This window comes from Pristis pectinata, chromosome 3 (genome assembly GCF_009764475.1).
Source record: "Pristis pectinata isolate sPriPec2 chromosome 3, sPriPec2.1.pri, whole genome shotgun sequence".
NCBI lineage: Eukaryota > Metazoa > Chordata > Chondrichthyes > Rhinopristiformes > Pristidae > Pristis > Pristis pectinata.
The window spans coordinates 1,807,851-1,827,581 of record NC_067407.1 but is presented as its reverse complement, the minus strand read 5'-3'; the positions used below and the strand labels follow the sequence as shown (position 1 = coordinate 1,827,581).

Here is a 19,731-nt window from a genome sequence, read left to right as displayed (position 1 = left end):
CAAACTATTAAGACAATAGTGTCCTCTCGAGAATTGTTGGCTGTCATCCATTTAAACAAAAACATCCTAGGGCATTGGCCTATTTAAATAGTTTAATAAAGAAACTTCTGATGTAAGATGAATGAACTCCACTGGAACACAGACACTCTCATGAACACAGTTGTACACACTAACACATACAGGCCCAAGTAACTTTACACATGGTCAAAGTCCCAATGATCCAGCAGTTTTATATCACAGAGGGCACAGTGGCACAGCTGCTACCCCATAGTGCCAGAGTCCTGGGTTCAGTCCTGACCTTGGGTGCTGTCTGTGTGGAGTTTGCATGTTTTTTCATTGGTTTCCCCCAGGTGCTCTTCTTTACTCCCACATCCTACGATTGGTAGATTAATTGGCTGCTGTAAATTTCTCCTAGTGTGTACATGAGTGGTAGAATCTTGGGGGGGGGGGGGGGGGGGGGGGGGGGGGGGGGGGAGGTGATGGGAATGTGGGGAGAATCGGGGGGAAAATGGGATCAATGTAGAATTAGTGTAACTGGGGGGTTGATGGTTGGCCCGGTCTCGGTGGCTGAAGGACCTGTTTCTGTGCTGTATCACTCCATGACTCTTTGATGTGGGCAGTCCTGAGTGTCCCTGATTTCGGGCAGATGAAAGTCTACAAGGCGAGGTAAACAATCAGGCACTTCTGAAAATTTGACAGGTGACATCTTCATTTAACCAGACCCCATTTTACATAATTTTGGCTGGTCTTTTGCAAAACCAGTTCTCCCTGAGTATGCTATGGAGATTATTTCACCTGCCTGCTTTCAATTGAATAACCAGAAAGATGGAGGATGAGAGGTGACCTGATAGAGGTGTATAAGATGATGAGAGGCATTGATCGTGTGGATAGTCAGAGGCTTTTTCCCAGGGCTGAAATGGTGGCCACAAGAAGACACAGGTTTAAGGTGCTGGGGAGTAGGTACAGAGGAGATGTCAGGGGTAAGTTTTTTTACTCAGAGATTGGTGAGTGCATGGAATGGGCTGCCGGCAGCGATGGTGGAGGCGGATACGATAGGGTCTTTTAAGAGACTTTTGGATAGGTACATGGAGCTGAGAAAAATAGAGGGCTATGGGTAAGCCTAGTAATTTCTAAGGTAGGAACATGTTCAGCACAACTTTGTGGGCCGAAGGGCCTGTATATGCTGTAGGTTTTCTATGTTTCTAATTTGTCAAGGTGCCACATAAGAGGCTGATGCATACATTAAGGTATTTAGCATGGACTGAAAACCGGCTGTCACATAGAAAATAGAGATTCGAAATAAATGGATCATTTTCAGGCTGGAGGGACGTAACTTGTGGAGTACCCCAGGGATTCCTGGTCGTCAATTATTTACTATTTACATTAATGACGTGGAAGGGGGAATGAAATGCAAGGTTTCCAAATTTGCCAATGATATGAGAATAGGTGGTGGGGCATGTTATGATGAGGACATTGTGATTCTGCAACGGGATATAGATAGAGTGAGTGATTGAGAGAAAACCTGACAAATGGAGGTCAATGTGGGGAAGTGCGAGCTCCTGAACTTCAGTAAGGGGAATCAAAAGGCCGATTATCTAAACAGAGAGAGACTACAAATGAGCGAGGTTCAGAGGGATCTAGGCATTATAGTACATGAATCATGAAGAGGGCTCGACAGGGTGGATGTCTTCAATACTGGGAGAGTCACAAATAAGGGGACATAGCTACAAACTGAGATGTGTGAAAATTTCTTCTCTGAGGGTAGTGAATCTCCGGAATTCTGTCTCTGAGGGTGGTGGAGGCCGGATCACTGGATATATTTAAGGTTGAAATAGCTAAATATTTGCAAGATCGAGGAATGGTGTTCCACGGGGATCCGCTCTGGGACCCCTGCTCTTCGTGATTTTTATAAATGACTTGGATGAGGATGTGGAAGGGTGGGTTAGTAAGTTTGCTGATGATACAAAGGTTGGTGGTGTTGTGGATAGTGTAGAAGGTTGCTGTAGGCTACAACAGGATATTGATAGAATGCAGAGCTGGGCTGAGAAGTGGCAGATGGAGTTCAATCCAGAAAAGTGTGCAGTGATACACTTTGGAAGATTGAATATGAAGGCCGACTACAAGGTTAATGGCAGGACAATTAGCAGTGTGGAGGGACAGAGGGATCTTGGGCTCCATGTTCACAGATCCCTCAAGGTTGCCGCACAGGTCGATAGGGTTGTTAAGGCGGCGTATGGTGCGTTGGCCTTCATTAGTTGGGTTATGAAGTTCAAGAGCCTCGAGGTGATGTTGCAGCTCTATAGAACTCTGGTCAGACTACACTTGGGAGTATTGTGTTCAGTTCTGGTTGCCTCATTATAGGAAGGATGTGGAAGCTTTAGAGAGGGTGCAGAGAAGACTTACCAGGATACTGCCTGGATTGGACAGCATGTCTAATGAGGTTAGGTTGAGTGAGCTGGGGCTTTTCTCTTTGGAGCAAAGGAGGATGAGAGGTGACCTGATAGAGGTGTACAAGATGATAAGAGGCATAGATCGAGTGGACAGTCAGAGACTTCTTCCCAGGCGAAAGTGGCTAACACGAGAGGGCATAATTTTAAGATGATTGGAGAAAGGTAAGTTTTTTTTACTAAACACAGAGGGCGGTGGGTGCATGGAACACACTGCCGACAGAGGTGGTGGAGGCAGATACATTAGGGACATTTAAGAGACTCTTAGATAGGCACATGAATGATAGAAAAATGAAGGGCTATGTAGGAAGAAAGGACTGGATAGATCTTAGAGCAGGATAAAATGTTGGCACAATATTATGGGCTGAAGGGCCTGTACTGTGCTGTAACGTTTTAAGGAGGGTTATGGGAAAATGGCACAGAAGAGTTGAGGCCAGCATAGCTCAGCCACGATCATATCTGGTGACTTACTATTTTGTGTTGTATTCAAAGACTCTGCTTCCACTGCCTTTTGAGGAAAAGTGTTTCAAAGGCAACTATCCTCAATAAAAATTACCTTACTCCTATCTTGAATGGGTGACCTTTCACTTTTAAACAGTGACCAGTGGTTCTCACATCCACTCCACAGCCAACTCTCAGGACCTTGTACGTTTCAATCAGGTTTACTCCTTCCCTTGATCTTTACTGATTGCAGCACAGGTTCCCTCGTGCCTTCACCAGCACCTTAGGATGTCTGTTTTAGCAAGATCACTTTACCTCACAAACAGCAACTCTTTAACCTATAACTTCAACTACAAGTAGATGCATGCAAAAGAATCCTCAAAATCAGACATGCCTTTGAAACTTGGAAGTAGTATCAATGGGTCCAAATCCCAGACCTTCCTACTCAACACTGTGGGAACATCTTCACCACATGGATTGCATCAATACAAGGCAGTTGTTAACCACCACCTTCTCAAAGGTACTTAGTACAATAAACACTGGGCTCGTCAGAATAAAAAGAAATTCTGTGACGTGAAGCACTTTTCCCAGGAATTCAACAAAAAAATACTCAGTACTTTTGTCTCAAATATCTTTTCACACCACCAGTAATTTGCAGCTATCCAATTACTTTAATGTAGCCACTTATGCAGGCAAACATGGCTGTCACCTTTCAGATAGCAAGCACTGATTAAAATAAACTAAGAAATCTCATGAACTAGGAGCAGTTACTGGCCATTTGGCCCCACTCTGCCACAAGACCATGGCTGCTCTGATTACGACCTCAGCTCTACATGTGGGAACCACTCTCTCCATCCCTGTTAAGGAACAATCTCTGCCGAAAAAGATCAAACCGATCAAAGTTCTGTAGTCCTGCCATGTCCAGTGATGGACGGTGGTGGACAATTAAACAAATAATTAGAGGTGGCTTCAGGAACATCCCCATCCTCAACAATGACAGAACCCTTAAGTACAAGGCTAAAGCTTTGACAAGCACGCTCACCTAGTGGATGATTCATCGCAGCTTCCTCCTGAGATCCCTATCAGAGAACCAGTTCTCAGCCAACTCAATTTACTCTATGAGACATCAAGAACTGGTCCAGGTATACATGGTGGGCCGAAGAGCCTCTTCCTGTGCATTCTAAGACAAGAGAGTCTATTCACCAACCCTAGAGTTTTACAGGCATTATCAATGTGTCCACCACCAACCAGCAATTCAACTGGACCAGCCACATAAATACTGAGTTGAGAATCCTACAATGAGCGTTTCAGTTTCTGACATCACAGAGCCTTTCCACAATCCAAAAGGTACAAGTCATTTTCCACTTGCCTGGATGAGTGCAGTTCCAATACAAGATGCTCCACACCATCCAGGACAAAGCACTCACTTGATTAGCACTCCATCCACCTCTCAAAGTATGCATTCACTTCACCACTGGCACACAGTGGCTCCAATGTACACCGTCTACAACATGCATTGCAGTTACTCACCCAGGCCACTCCAACATCACCTCCCAAATCTGTGCTCCAGCACAAAGGTCAACAAGGTATTCAGATACATGGGAACACCACCACTGCAGGTTCCCTCCAATTGGAAACATCCAACTGGTCCATCATCATCAGTGGGTCTAAATCCCTCCCCAACAGCACTGTGGGAGCACCTTCACCAGAAACACTGCAGCAGTTCAAGGCAGCTCACCCCCACCAAGGGCAGTTAAGGATGGACAATAAATGATACTTTTGTCAGCGATACTCATAACTGTAAAAATATAATATCTGTTTTAATGACATCACTGACGAAAATAAACATTGGGAAGGAAACCACAGTTAACTACCACCCTCTTCTTCGAAATAATGAATCAGGCTCAGCCACAAGGTTAAACACACTAACTTGAGAATTGGAACATCAGCCAAGTCTTGACTTGTATCTCATCCTTTCACCCAGATTCAAGACACAGCCCAACCACAGGAGCAAGACCCTCTGCACACCACATCCTCAACCAACATCCTGGTGAGGAACCAGATAGAGTCCACCCCAATCACCGTGACAACAGAGTAGCCAGAGTTGGAAGAAGGAGGGAACAGAAAGCAGAAAGTAACAAAAAGCAGCCTGACCCCCAATGCACCAAAGCTGATCCACCTCAAACTCAACCATTGACTCACACCAGCATTTCAGTCTCGTATTCTTTACCCCTCTGGCATCCCTTCCCCAATCTATTTCTCTTATCCTCCCCATTTCTTCCAAATACCCTTCTCTCTCCTACCTTTTCCAGCACTTTCTCCCCACTACCCCTATTCCTCCCCCTTCAACCACAACCACTCCCTCTGCCCTACGTGAAACTCTTCCCTTCCCCATCACCCTACGCTGACTGCCCTCAAATTCCACATCCTAAACACCTCGTACCTCACACTCTCCCCCCACATCCCTCATTTCCTCTGCTCTCTATTGCCCTCCACTCTCCAAAGCCCCTGATTCTCCCACTCATCCCACCCCCAATCACCCCGTCAATCTCCTCCCTCCCCTGCAAACCTCCCCCTACTACCTCCTCCCTGCCCCCCACCTGTCTCACTCCCTACTGCTTCCTCCCCCTCACCCCAACCTCATCCCTCCCCTGAAAACCTCCCCCTACCACCTCCTCTCTCCCCAATAACCTCCTTACTCCCCTCCTCCCTACCTCCTACATGCCACTCTCCCATCCATTCCTCCCTCACCTCTCTCAACCCCCTCCACCTGCTCCTCCCCCAACCTGCCCCTCCCATAGCCCCCTCCTTTTCTCCCCACACCCGAGTCCACCCTCCTCCCTCCCCCCACCACCTGCTCCTCCTCCCCCCAGCCCCCCTCCTCCCCACACCCCACCTCCCCACCACCCTTTCCCCTGTAATTCCCTCTCCCCACCCACAGCCCCCCTCCCAACCCCCTCCTCCCCACCACGCTTTCCCCTGTAACTCCCTCTCCCCACCCAATAGTCCCCCTCCTCCTCACCCCCTCCCCTTTCCCTCCCTCCTACCACCTGCTCCTCCCCACCTCCCTCCCTCTCCCCCTCCTTCTCCCCACACCCTAGCCCACCCTCCCTCCCCCACCACCTGCTCTTCCCCCAGCTGCCTCCCCCTAATTGCCCCTATCTCCCCCTCTCTGCCCCGACACCCTCCCTCCTCCCCACTCCCTCCCCCCACCCCCTACCCCCCTCCCTCCTCCCCCCTCACCCACCCACCCCCCTCCTCCCCCACCCCCTAGTCCCCTCGCCCCCACCCCATCCTTCCCTCACCCACCCCCTACCCCCTCCCTCACCCACCCTTACCTCGCTCCCTCACCCTCTCCCCCACCCTCTCCCCTCCCTCCCTCCCCCTCTCCCTCCCCCTCCTCCCTCCCTACCCACCCCTCTCCCTCCCCCCCTACCCCCCTCCATCCCCCCCACCTACCCCACCCCCTCCCTCCCTCACCCTCCTCCCCCCTCACCCTCTCCCCCTCCCTCCCCTCCCTCCCTCCCCTCCTCCCTCCCTACCCCTCTCCCTCCCCCTCCTCCCTCCCTACCCCTCCCTCCCTCCCTCCCTACCCCCCTCCTCCTTCCCTCCCTACCCCCCTCCTCCTTCCCTACCCCCCTCCCTCCCCTCCCCCCTCCCCCCCTCCCTCCCCCTCTCCCTCCCCCCTCTCCACCCCTCCCCCTCCCCACCCCTCCCCCTCCCCCCCCCCCCACCCCTCCCCCTCCCCCCTCCCTCCCCACCCCTCCCCACACCTCCATCCCTCCCTACCCCTCCCCACACCTCCCTCAGCCCTCCCCACCCCTCCCTCTCCCACCCCTCCCTCTCCCTCCCCACCCCTCTCCCTCACCTGCTCCTGCCCTCACCACTTCCTCCTCCTCCTCTGTTCCTCTCCCCCTCACAACGACCAGCCCCCCCGCCCCCCGCCGCCGGTTTCCAGAACATTCCGCTCCCGCGCTCCTCACCATCCCGCCGCCGCCGCCGCCCGGCTCTCGCTCGGCTGCCCCGCACTCAGGACCCCGGCGCGGCTGTCCGCCCACAGCCTGCCCCACACTCAGGACCCCGGCGCGGCTGCCCGCCCACAGCCTGCCCCGCACGCAGGACCCCGGCGCCGCAGCCTGCCCCGCACGCAGGACCCCGGCGCGGCTGTCCGCCCACAGCCTGCGCTACGCCGCCCCTGCCCCGCACGCAAGACCCCGGCGCGGCTGCCCGCCCACAGCCTGCCCCGCACGCAGGACCCCGGCGCGGCTGCCCGCCCACAGCCTGCCCCGCACGCAGGACCCCGGCGCGGCTGCCCGCCCACAGCCTGCCCCGCACCGAGGACCCCACACCGCTCGGCCGGTGCCCTCGGTGCCACACGATGGGGCATGCGCAACAATGCACCCCCTGGTGGAAGATGGCGGGCAGTGCGAGGTGGCCGCTACTGCGGCTGCGCCGGAGAACCTGGTGGAGGGGAGGTGGGGGGAGGAACTGTTGTCACTTGGACCGATGGTTCGGGTCCGTTCACTACACCGGGCACCGAGGCAGCACAGGCTGAAACGATGCAAAATGCAGAATCAGAGACACAAGAAACTTTGCAGCTGCTGGGATCTGGAGCAATACTACAGAACTCTGGATCAGCTGCATTTAGAGTATCGCCAGCAGTTCTGGTCACCTCACTGTAGGAAGGATCTTGGGGTCCGAGTCCATAGGACGCTCAAAGCGGCTGCGCAGGTTGACTCTGTGGTTAAGGCGGCATACGGTGTATTGTCCTTCATCAATCGGGGAATTGAACTTAGGAGCCGGGAGATATTGTTGCAGATATATAGGTCCCTGGTCAGACCCCACTTGGAGTATTGTGCTCAGTTCTGGTCACCTCACTACAGGAAGGATGTGGAAGCCATAGAGAGGGTGCAGAGGAGATTTACAAGGATGCTGCCTGGAATGCGGAGCATGCCTTATGAAAGCAGGCTGAGGGAACTTGGCCTTTTCTCCTTGGAGCGACGGAGGATGAGGGGGGACCTGATAGAGGTGTATAAGATGATGAGAGGTATTGATCAGGTAGATAGAGGCTTTTCCCCAGGACTGAAATGGTGGCCACAAGAGGACACAGGTTTAAGGTGCTGGGGAATAGGTATAGGGGAGATGTCAGGGATAAGTTTTTTACTCAGAGAGTAGTGAGTGCATGGAATGGGCTGCCGGAAACTGTGGTGGAGGCGGATACGATAGGGTCTTTTAAGAGACTGTTAGATAGGTACATGGAGCTGAGTAAAATAGAGGGCTATGGGTAAGCCTAGTAATTTCTAAGGTGGGGACATGTTCGGCACAGCTTTGTGGGCTGAAGGGCCTGAATTGTGCTGTAGGTTTTCTATGTTCTATGTTTCTATGAGTGGGGCAGGAAGAAAAAGGGGTGAGGTTACTGAACGTTAGAGAAGTCTCTGTAATGGCCACAACGTTGTAGTTCCACATACTTCCCACGCTCTAAGTTCATCAGCCTTGTTCCTGATACTTCTCGCATTTCAGCCCATCCAACTGACTGGAATTTTGCCCTTCCAACTGCCTATCCTTCCTCACAGTCTTTCTACACTCTGCATCTACATGTACACTAACTGCACCAACCTCTGACCTATCACTCTGGTTCCTATCCCCCTGCCAAACTAGTTTAAACCCTCCACAACAGTTCTAGTAAACCTACCCGCAAGAATATTGGTTCCCCTCCAGTTCAGGTGTAACCCGTCCCTTTTGTACAGGTCGTACCTTCCCCAGAAGAGATCCCAATGATCAACAAGCCTGAAACCCTGCCCCCTGCACCAATTCCTCAGCCACACATTCATCTGCCAAATCATCCTATTCTTGCCCTCACTGGCACGTGGCACAGGCAGCAGTCCAGAGATTACTGCCCTTCAGCTCCTGCTTTTCAGCTGCCTACCTAGCTCCCTATATTCCGTCTTCAGGACCTCATCTCTTTACCTACCTGTGTACCACGACCTCTGGCTGTTCACCCTCCCCCTTCAGAATGCTGTGGACCCGATCCGAGACATCCCTGACCCTGGCACCCAGGAGGCAACATACCATCCGGGAGTCTCTTTCACGTCCACAGAATCTCCTGTCTGCCCCCCTTACTATGGAATCCCCTATCACTACCGCCCTCCTCTTCTCCCCCCTTCCCTTCTGCACCACACGACCAGGCTCAGTGCCAGAGACCTGGTCACTGCAGCTTTCCCCTGGTAGGTCGTTTCCCCCAACAGTATCCAAAGCGATATACCTGTCATTGAGGGGAACGGCCACAGGGGTAACTCTGCACTACCTGCCTATTCTCCGTCCTTCTCCTGACAGTCACCCAGCTCCCTGCCTCCTGCAGCTTCGGAGTGACTGCTTCCCTGTAGCTCTTGTCTATGTACTCCTCGGTATCCCGTAGGAGCCAAAGGTCATCCAGCTGCAGCTCCAGTTCCCTAACACAGTCTGTAAGGAGCTGCAGCTGGATGCACCTCGTGCAGATGTAGTTATCAGGGAGACTGGATGTCTCCCAGAACTTCCATATCTCACAAGCTGAACACACCACTGACCCTGGAGCCATTCTCACTACTCTGGCCTGGCATTAAAGGAAACATCAAAACAAGAAAGAAGTAACTTACCAGAGACTTACCTTAGCCTCTGCCTCGAGCCAAAGCCTCAGTCTCCCCATTCTAACCCTGTCCACTCCAACAATGGCCACTCTGCTTATACCTGCCTTTCTTTTATTTGCTGCTGTTAATTAGCCAATCAGCGATCAGTGGGGTGGTGCGGTAGTGTAGTGGTTAGTGTAACGCTATTACAGTGCCAGCGACGAGGGTTCAATTCTGGCCGCTGTCTGTAAGGAGTTTGTGCATTCTCCCTGTGTCTGCGTGGGTTTCCTCCGGGTGCTCCGGTTTCCTCCCACATTCCAAAGACGTACGGGTTAGGAGGTTGCGGGTGTGCCATGTCGGCGCCAAAAGTGTGGCGACACTTGCGGGCTGCCCCCAGAACACACTCAGTAACACGAAAAGACTCATTTCACTTTGTGTTTCGGTGAACATGTGACTAATAAATATCTATCTATCTATTAACAATTTGCAAATGTGCCTCGTTTAGACTCTTGCAAGGTGAAACTCAGAAGCACATACACAGAGACTCACCATGATGCAACCAGTCAGAACACTTTCAACAGTACACCTGTAGAAGTTTGTTAGAGTGTTCGGTGACAAGCTGAAGCTCCTTCACTTCCTGAGGAAGTAAAGATGCTGGCGCTTTCCTTGTGATTGCATCTATGTGCTGGGACCATTCAGTGTGCTGCTCTGCTGCCAGTTACATAGTTTACTGGCTGTGAGTGTTTTGGGATGTTATGAAGGGTGCCGTAGAAATGCCAGTCATTGATAACACTGTTAACTATCTCTGATTCCTCCTCCTCTTACGTTTATTCAGCTTCCCTTAAATAATAATGACCATCACCAACAGTTGGACTCCTAATGATTTTGGAAATCAATCTGCACTTCCAGGATTCAGGGAATGTGTCCGAGGTGGTTAGTGTCTACGTTCCCTCCTGCTGTTCACCGAGGTGCTGAGGTTCTGTTTCCTTCCTGGCAGAGTTTTAAGCTCGCTTTTCATTGAGACACAGAGTATGGCAACAGGCCCTTCGGCCCACCGAGTCCCTGCCGACCATCACCCACCCATTTACACCAACCTAACACTGATCCCATTTCATTCTCCCCACATTCCCATCAACTCCCCCCAGATTCTACCCCCCACCCACACACTGGGGACAATTTACAGCAGCCAATTAACCATAGAACACTACAGCATAGAAAACAGGCCATTCAGCCCTCCTAGTCTGTGCCAAAACGTTATTCTGCTAGTCCCATTTACCTGCACCCAGTTCGTAACCCTCCAGACCTCTCCCATCCATGTATCTATCCAATTTATTCTTAAAACTTAAGAGTGAGCCCGCATTTACTACATCAGATGGCAGCCTGTTCCACACTCCCACCACTCTGAGTGAAGAAGTTCCCCCTAATGTTCCCCCTAAACCTTTCCCCTTTCACCCTAAAGCCATGTCCTCTCGTACTTATCTCTCCTAATCTAGGTGGAAAGAGCCTACTCGCATAACTCTGTCCATACCCCTCACAATTTTGTAAACCTCTATCAAATCTCCCCTCATTCTTCTGCGCTCCAAGGAATAAAGTCCTAACCTGTTCCATCTTTCCCTGTAACTCAACTCCTGAAGACCCGGCAACATTCTAGTAAATCTCCTCTGCACTCTTTCAATCTTACCGACATCCTTCCTATAGTTAGGTGACCAGAACTGCACACAATACTCCAAATTTGGCCTCAACAATGTATCATACAACAATAGACAATAGACAATAGGAGCAGAAGTAGACCATTCGGCCCTTCGAGTCTGCACCGCCATTTTGAGATCATGGCTGATCCTCAACAATCAATATCCTGTTCCTGCCTTGTCCCCATATCCCTTGATTCCCCTATCTATAAGAAACCTATCTAGCTCCTTCTTGAAAGTGCCCAGAGAATTGGCCTCCACTGCCCTCTGAGGCAGTGCATTCCACAAATTCACAACCCTCTGGGAGAAGAAGTTTTTCCTCACCTCTGTCCTAAATGGCCCAGCCCTTATTCTTAAATCATGCCCCCTGGTCCTGGACTTCCCCAACATCTGGAACATATTTCCTGTCTCTATCTTGTCCAATCCCTTAATAATCCTGTATGTTTCAATCAGATCCCCTCTCAATCTTCTCAATTCCAGCGTGTACAATCCCAGTCTCTCCAACCTCTCAGCATAAGACAGTCCCGACATCCCCGGAATTAACCTCGTAAACCTACGCTGCACGCCCTCTATAGCCAGGATATCCTTCCTTAACCCTGGAGACCAAAACTGTACACAATACTCCAGGAGTGGTCTCACCAGGGCCCTGTACAAATGCAAAAGAATCTCTTTGCTTTTGTACTCAATTCCCCTTGTAATACAGGCCAACATTCCATTAGCCTTCATCACTGCCTGCTGCACTTGCTCATGCACTTTCAGTGACTGATGAACAAGGACTCCTAGATCCCTTTGTATTTCCCCCTTACCCAACTCCACACCATTCAGATAATAATCTGTCTTCCTGTTCCTGCTCCCAAAGTGGAGAACCTCACACTTATCCACATTAAACTTCATCTGCCAAGTATCTGCCCACTTACCCAACCTATCCAAATCACCTTGAATTCTCCTAACTTCCTCTACACATGTCGCACTGCCACCCAACTTTGTATCATCAGCAAACTTGCTAATGTTATTCACAATGCTTTCATCTAAATCATCAACATAGATCGTAAACAGCTGCGGTCCCAGCACCGAGCCCTGTGGCACCCCACTAGTCACGGCCTGCCATTCTGAGAAACATCCATTCACCCCTACCCTTTGTTTCCTATCCATGTTAATACCCGCCCCCCAATTCCATGAGCCCTAATTTTACCCACCAATCTCCTGTGCGGCACTTTATCAAATGCCTTCTGAAAGTTGAGGTATACAATATCCACTGAATCTCCCTCGTCTATTTTCCTGGTTACATCCTCAAAAAACTCCAGTAGATTAGTCAAGCATGATTTGCCCTTGGTAAATCCATGTTGACTCGACCCAATCCTATCATTGCTATCCAAATATGCCGCTATTTCATCCTTAATAATGGACTCTAGCATCTTCCCCACCACAGATGTTAGGCTAACTGGACGATAGTTCCCTGTTTTCTCCCTCCCTCCTTTCTTAAAAAGTGAGATAACATTAGCCATTCTCCAATCCTCAGGAACTGACCCCGAATCTAAGGAACATCGGAAAATGATCACCAATGCATCCACAATTTCTAGAGCCACCTCCTTTAGTACCCTGGCATGCAGACCATCTCACCTCATGCAGACCATCTCACCTCATGCAGACCAACCTCACGATAACATCCCAACTCCTATACTCAATACTTTGATTTAAGAATACCAGGATGCCAAAAGCCTTCTTTACAACCCTGTCTACCTGTGACGCCACTTTCAGGGAATTATGTATCTGAACTCCCAGATCCCTTTGTTCCTCTGCACTCCTCAGTGCCCGACCATTTACTGTGTATGTCCTACCTTGATTTGTCCTTCCAAAATGCAACACCTCACACTTGTCTGCATTAAATTCCATCTGCCATTTTCTGGTCCATTCTCCCAGTTGGTCCAGATCCCTCTGCAAGCTTTGAAAGCCTTCCTCACTGTCCACTACGCCTCCAATCTTAGTGTCATCAGCAAACTTGCTGATCCAATTTACCACATTATCATCTAGATCATCGATATAGACAACAAACAACAATGGCCCCAGCACAGATCCCTGAGGCACACCACTAGTCACAGGCCTCCAGTCTGAGAAACACCCATCCACTACCGCTCTCTGTCTTCTCCCACACAGCCAATTTCAAATCCAGTTTACAACCTTTCTATGGATACCTAGTGTCTGAACCTTCTGAACTCACCTCCCAAGTGGGACCTTGTCAAAAGCCTTACTAAAGTCCATGTAGACAACATCCACAGCCTTTCCTTCATCTACTTTCTTGGTAACCCCCTCAATAAACTCTACAAGATTCGTTAAACACAATCTACCACGGACAAAGCCATGCTGACTATCCTTAATCAGCCCTTGGTTGTCCAAATGCTTGTACATCCGATCTCTCCCAACACTTTCCAATAATTTACCTACTACTGATGTCAGACTCACTGGCCTGTAATTACCTGGTTTACTTTTAGATCCTTTTTTAAACAACGGAACAACATGAGCTACCCTCCAGTCCTCCGGCACTGCACCCGTGGCTAAGGACATTTTAAATATATCTGCCAGGGCCCCTGCAATTTCTACACTAGTCTCTCTCAATGTCCGAGGAAATATCTCGTCAGGCCTGGGGGATTTATCTACCTTTATTCTCTGTAAAGCAGCAAGCACCTCCTCCTCTTTAATCTCTATATGGTCCATGACACTATTGCTTGTTTCCCTTCCTTCCATATCCACTATGCCAGTTTCCTGAGTAAATACTGATGCAAAAAAAACTGTTTAAGATCTCCCCCTTCTCCTGAGGCTCCTCACATAGACGACCACTCTGATCTTCTAGGGGACCAATTTTGTCCCTTACTATCCTTTTACTCTTCATATACTTGTAGAAACCCTTCGGGTTTACCTTCACATTATCTGCCAAAACAACCTCATGTCGTCTTTTTGCCTTCCTGATTTCCTTTTTTTAGTATTTTCTTACATTTTCTATACTCTTCAAGTACCTCATTTGTTCCTAGTTGCCTATACCTGCTATACACCTCTCTCTTTTTCTTAACCAGATCGCCAATATCCCTTGAAAACCAAGGTTCCCTATGCTTGTTAACTTTGCCTTTAATCCTGGCAGGAACATGCAAACTCTGCACTCTCAAAATTTCACCTTTGAAGGCCTTCCACTTACTGAGCACATCCTTGCCAGAAAACAACTTATCCCAATCCACTCTTCCTAGATCCTTTCTCATTTCCACAAAATTGGCCTTTCTCCAATTTAGAACCTCAACTCGAGGACCAGACCTGTCCTTATCTATAATTAACTTGAAACTAATGATATTATGGTCACTGGACCCAAAATGCTCACCTACACATACTTGTCACCTGACCTGCCTGGTTCCCTAATAGGAGAGCAAGTATTGCATTCTCTCTCATTGGTACCTCTATATATTGATTTAGAAAACTTTCTTGAACACATTTGACAAATTCCAAGCCATCCAGCCCTTTCGCAGTGTGGGAGTCCCAGTCAATATGTGGAAAGTTAAAATCCCCGACTATTACAACTTTCTGTTTCTTACATCGGTCTGCTATCTCACTACAGATTTGTTCCTCCAATTCTCTCTGACTATTGGGTGGTCTATAATACAACCCTATTAGTGTGGCCACACCTTTCCTGTTCCTCAGCTCCACCCATATGGCCTCTGCAGACGAATCCTCCGGGCTGTCCTGTCTACGCACAGCTGTGATATTTTCCCTGACCAGTAATGCCGCTCCTCCCCCTTTCATCCCTCCCCCTCTATCACGTCTGAAACAACAGAACCCCGGAACATTAAGCTGCCAGTCCTGCCCCTCCTGCATCCAAGTCTCACTAATAGCAATAATGTCGTAATCCCACGTGCCAATCCACGCCCTAAACTCATCTGCCTTACCTACAATACTCCTTGCATTGAAATAGATGCACCTGAGAACATTTCTATCACGTACAAGCCTTTGGTTTCTGTCGATACCTGCAGTCCTCGCATGACCTTTATCCTCCTCCACCTCACTATCTGCTCTAACACTCTGGTTCCCCTCCCCCTGCAAATCTAGTTTAAACCCCCCAGAGCAGCACTAGCAAACCTACCCGCAAGTATGTTAGTCCCCCTCCAGTTCAGGTGCAAACCGTCCCATTGGAACAGGACCCACCTTCCCTGGAACAAAGCCCAATTGTCCAGAAACATGAAGCCCTCCCTCCTGCACCAATTCCTTAGCCACGTATTTAGCTGCATGATCCTCCTATCTCTAGCCTCACTAGCTCGTGGCACGGGTAGCAATCCTGAGATTGCAACCTTGGAGGTCCTGTCCTTCAACTTTGCACCTAATTCTCTAAACTCTCTTTGCAGGACCTCCTCCTCCTTCCTATCCACGTCATTGGTCCCTACATGGACCACGACATCTGGCTGCTCACCCTCCCTCCTGAGAATATCGAGAACTCGATCCGAGATATCACGGACCCTGGTGCCAGGGAGGCAACAGGCCATCCGGGATTCTCGATCTCTCCCACAGAACCTCCTATCTGTCCCCCTAACTATCGAATCCCCATCACTACTGCTCTCTTCTTTTCCCTCTTTCCTTTCTGAGCCGAGGGTCCCATCTCGGTGCCAGAGACGCGACCACTGCAACTTGTCCCGGGTAGGTCGTCCCCACCAGCAGTATCCAGAACGGTATACTTATTGTTGATGGGAACGGCCACAGGGGTGCTCTGCTCCTTCTGTCTATACCCCTTCCCTTTCCTGACAGTCACCCAGTTACCTGCCTCATGACCTTTAGGGGTAACTATCTCCCTGAAACTCCTGCTATTTCTGCCTCTGCCTCATGAATGATCCGGAGTTCATCCAGCTCCAGCTCCAGTTCCCTAACTCAGTTTGTCAGGAGCTGCAGCTGGATGCACCTTTTACAGGTGCAGTCATCAGGCACAAGTGTGCTGTCCCTGACTTCCCACATACTGCATTCGGAGCACACACTGCCCTAACTGCTGCCATCACTACCTACTCCTAAGTTAATTAAATTAAACGAACTTACCCAGCCTTTCCTCTCTGGGTGCAAACTCTTCCTCAGCCTCTGCTTGCCAAAGCCTCAAAGCTCCACTCTTACCCTGAGCCACTCACACACTGGCCTCTCCTCTTCAGTTACCCCTCCTTATATTTGTCCCTGCCAATTACCTCAAGTACACACTCCCCCCAATCAACTACTCAATGCTCTGCTTAACCCTTCAGTTTCCCTCCACTTATTAAGCTTTTTAAATACACTCACCGGACCTGAAAGGGAACTGCTGCTCCAACGGCTCCCACCGACCCGCACGTCTTTGGGATGTGGGAGGAAACCGGAGCACCCGGGGGAAACCCACGCGGTCACAGGGAGAGCGTGCTAACTCCACACAGACAGCGCTGGAGGTCGGGATTGAACCCGAGTCTCTGGAGCTGTAAGGCAATGACCCTACCCACTGTGCTGCTTTTCATTCAGTTGAATGCCATGTGACTATACTACATACACTCTAGTATCCTATTATTCTGTGGCAGCAGGTCCCACATTCCGGGGAAAGACATTTCCCTTGAAATCCCAATTGATTTTGTTAGTGACTGCCTTGTACCGTATCTCCTTGTGTGCCCTGTCAAACCCCTGAAAATTAAAGATCTCTTTAAGATCACCCCTCATGTTGAAGGGTCTCAACCTGAAACGTCAACTGTTTATTTCCCTCCAGAGATGCTGCCTGACCTGCTGAGTTCCTTCAGCATTTTGTGTGTGTTGCTTCATATTCCAGATTGTTACTTTTTCCTGGTAAACACAACATCTCAGCTCTGGTATCCTCCATTTTGTTTTACATACAAGATAGAGATCAACTTACAAGAGTGAGAAGGTATGAACTTACACAGATACATATGCATGGTAGTGTAAGGCAGGCACAGTAGTGCAGCAGTTAGCACAACGTTATTACAGCGCCAGCGACCCGGGTTCAATTCCCGCCGCTGTCTGTAAGGAGTTTGTACGTTCTCCCCGTGTCTGCGTGGGTTTCCTCCGGGTGCTCCGGTTTCCTCCCACATTCCAAAGTCGTACAGGTTAGGAAGTTGTGGGCATGATATGTTGGCGCCGGATGTGTGGCCCCAGAACACTCTACACAAAAGATGTATTTCACTGTGTGTTTCGATATACATGTGACTAATAGAGATATCTTATCTTATAATTAGGAATGTGAGTAGGTATTCAACTCTCGGGCCTGCCCTGTCATTTCAGGCAATCGTGACTGATCTGATTGTAAACTCAGCCCTGCATCCCTGTTATTTCCCTGGTAACCTTTCATCTTCTTGCTTATCGGGAATCTTTCTATTAAACTCAAAATCTGCACATACTGGAAATTTGAAACAAAATCAGAAAATGCTGGAAACTCTCAGCAGGTCAGGCAGTGTCTGTGGAGGAAGAAACAGAGTCAAAGTTTCAGATTAAAGTGCCTTCATTAGAACTGGGGAAGAGTGAAAACAAATTAGCTTCAAGGTGCTGAGAGGGTAGGGAGGGAGGGATAGGGCGAAGGAAATGCCTCCAGTGACTTGGGGATAGGATTGCCATGGTAGAACCCGTTTATGGCGCCATGTTCTTGATAGATTAACGAGACAGGTAGATTAATAAACAGACGTGGCCTTTTAAAGCTGTAAAATGCAGGTGAAGCAGTGTCTGTGGAGAGAGAAACACTGAGTAAATATTACGGATGACTAAACTCAGATTAGAACCAGTCAGGTCTGATACGGAAAAAGTGATGCACTTGATGTAGAATTCGATATTGAGTCTGGAAGTCTCCAGGCAGAAGACGAGGTGCCGTTTATGTCGTAACAGTGCAGGAGGCCACAGACAGAGGTCAGAGTGGGAATGGGATGGAGAATTCAAGTCTCAGGCAACAGGGTCAGGGTCACTCCTGTGGACTGAACACAGGTACTCCGCAGAGTGATCACCCTATCTGTGTCTGGTTTCTCCACAGTGTGAACATGGAATGCAGAATACGAGGTTGGAAGAAGTGTAAGTGATTCACTGCTTCATCTGGAGGCAGCGTGAGGGACCCTGGGTGGCAGGGAGGGAGAGGTGAAAGGACTGGTGCGGCACCTCCAGTGGTTGCAATGGGATAAGTGCCAGGGGACAGCGAGTGGTTGGTGGGGACCGAAGAGCAGATCAGAGAGAATGGTTCCTTCAGAACAGGGCCCTGGGGAGTATAATTGAACAGGGAGACCTAGGGGTGCAGGTACATAGTTCTCTGAAAGTGGCGACACAGGTAAACAGGGTGGTGAAGAAGGAGTGTGGCACACTGGCCTTCATCAGACGGGGCATTGAGTACGAGAGTTGGGTTGCCATGCGTCTGGAAATATTGTGTGCAGTTGTGGTCGTTATTACTACAGGAGGGATGTGATTTAACTCGAGAGCTGCAGAAAAGATTCACAAGGAAGCTGCCAGGACTTGAGGGACTGAGTTACAGGGAGAGGTTGGACAGGCTGGGACTTTATTCCTTGGACCGTAGGAGACTGAGAGGTGAAATCATGAGGGGCAGAGATAGGGTGAATGCACTCAAGTCTTCTTCCCAGGGCTGGGGAATCAAGAACTAGAGGACACAGGTTTAAGATGAGAGGGGCAAGATTTAGTAGGAACTTGAGGGGCAACTTTTTTTTTACACACAAATGGTGGTATCTACGTGGAATGAGCTGCCAGAGGAAGTGGATCAGACAGGTACAACAACTACTTATAAAAGACAGTTGGACAGGTATATGGATAGGAAAGGTTCAGAGGGATATGGGCCGAATGCTGGCAAATGGAACTAGCTTAGATGGGAATCTTGGTCGGCATTGCATCGACCAGTTGGGCTGAAGGGCCCGTTTCCGTGCGTTGAGGCTGTGCAGTACATTGGTTGACGCTGCATTTTGCATCTATTTTAAGTTTCCCACATCTGTGGCCGAGTTCTTTGTACTTTTCGATTTCTACACAGGCCGTGGGTTGCTCTGGAACTTTGCAAGATTGTGAGAGATGGTATGGAAGTGGAGGTCCATCGGGCAGGAGGTACAGAAGCCTGAAGTCCCACACCACCAGGTTCAAGAACAGCTACTTCCCTTCAACCATTTGGTTCTTGAACCAACCGGCACAACCCTAATCACTACAGTTTAGCAACACTGGGACCACTGTGATCACTTTGCACTAAATCGGACCATGGTTTTTTAGTTCTAATTGTGTACTTTCTTATAAAAATCGTGTATAATTTGTTTTTCTTGTGTGAATGCCGCTTATCTGATGCTCTGTGCCTGTGATGCTGCTGCAAGTAAGTTTTTCATTGCACCTGTGCACACGTGCATATGACAATAAACTTGACTTTGACAGTGGGGTAGGCTTGAGGGGCCGAGTGGCCTACTTCAGCTCCTATTTTCTTGTATAATGGCCAGATAAAAACTATGAGGGATGACAACTAAAAAATAATTCCTGCTAGGATCACCTTTGCTTCTCTTTAAATGCTGAGGGTTCTTCTGTACCCACCCGAGAGTGTCAACACAG

The 19,731-nt window shown here is 49.4% G+C and overlaps 1 protein-coding gene across 3 annotated transcripts in view; it reads right to left on the bottom strand.

Moving 5' to 3' along the window:
• The window catches only part of rabggtb (Rab geranylgeranyltransferase subunit beta), a 42,932-nt gene extending 36,003 nt beyond the window's left edge, over nt 1–6,929 (bottom strand). Inside the window, exon 1 of one of the 3 annotated variants that reach the window (XM_052011902.1) lies at nt 6,872–6,929. In XM_052011902.1, the coding sequence (XP_051867862.1) occupies nt 6,872–6,874 (3 nt within the window). In that variant the 5' untranslated portion in view covers nt 6,875–6,929. Of the gene's footprint in view, nt 1–6,756; nt 6,779–6,871 lie in introns of those variants that run through there. The other 2 variants (XM_052011905.1, XM_052011904.1) reach the window with 2 other exon arrangements.
• Nucleotides 6,930–19,731: the final 12,802 nt, after the last annotated feature.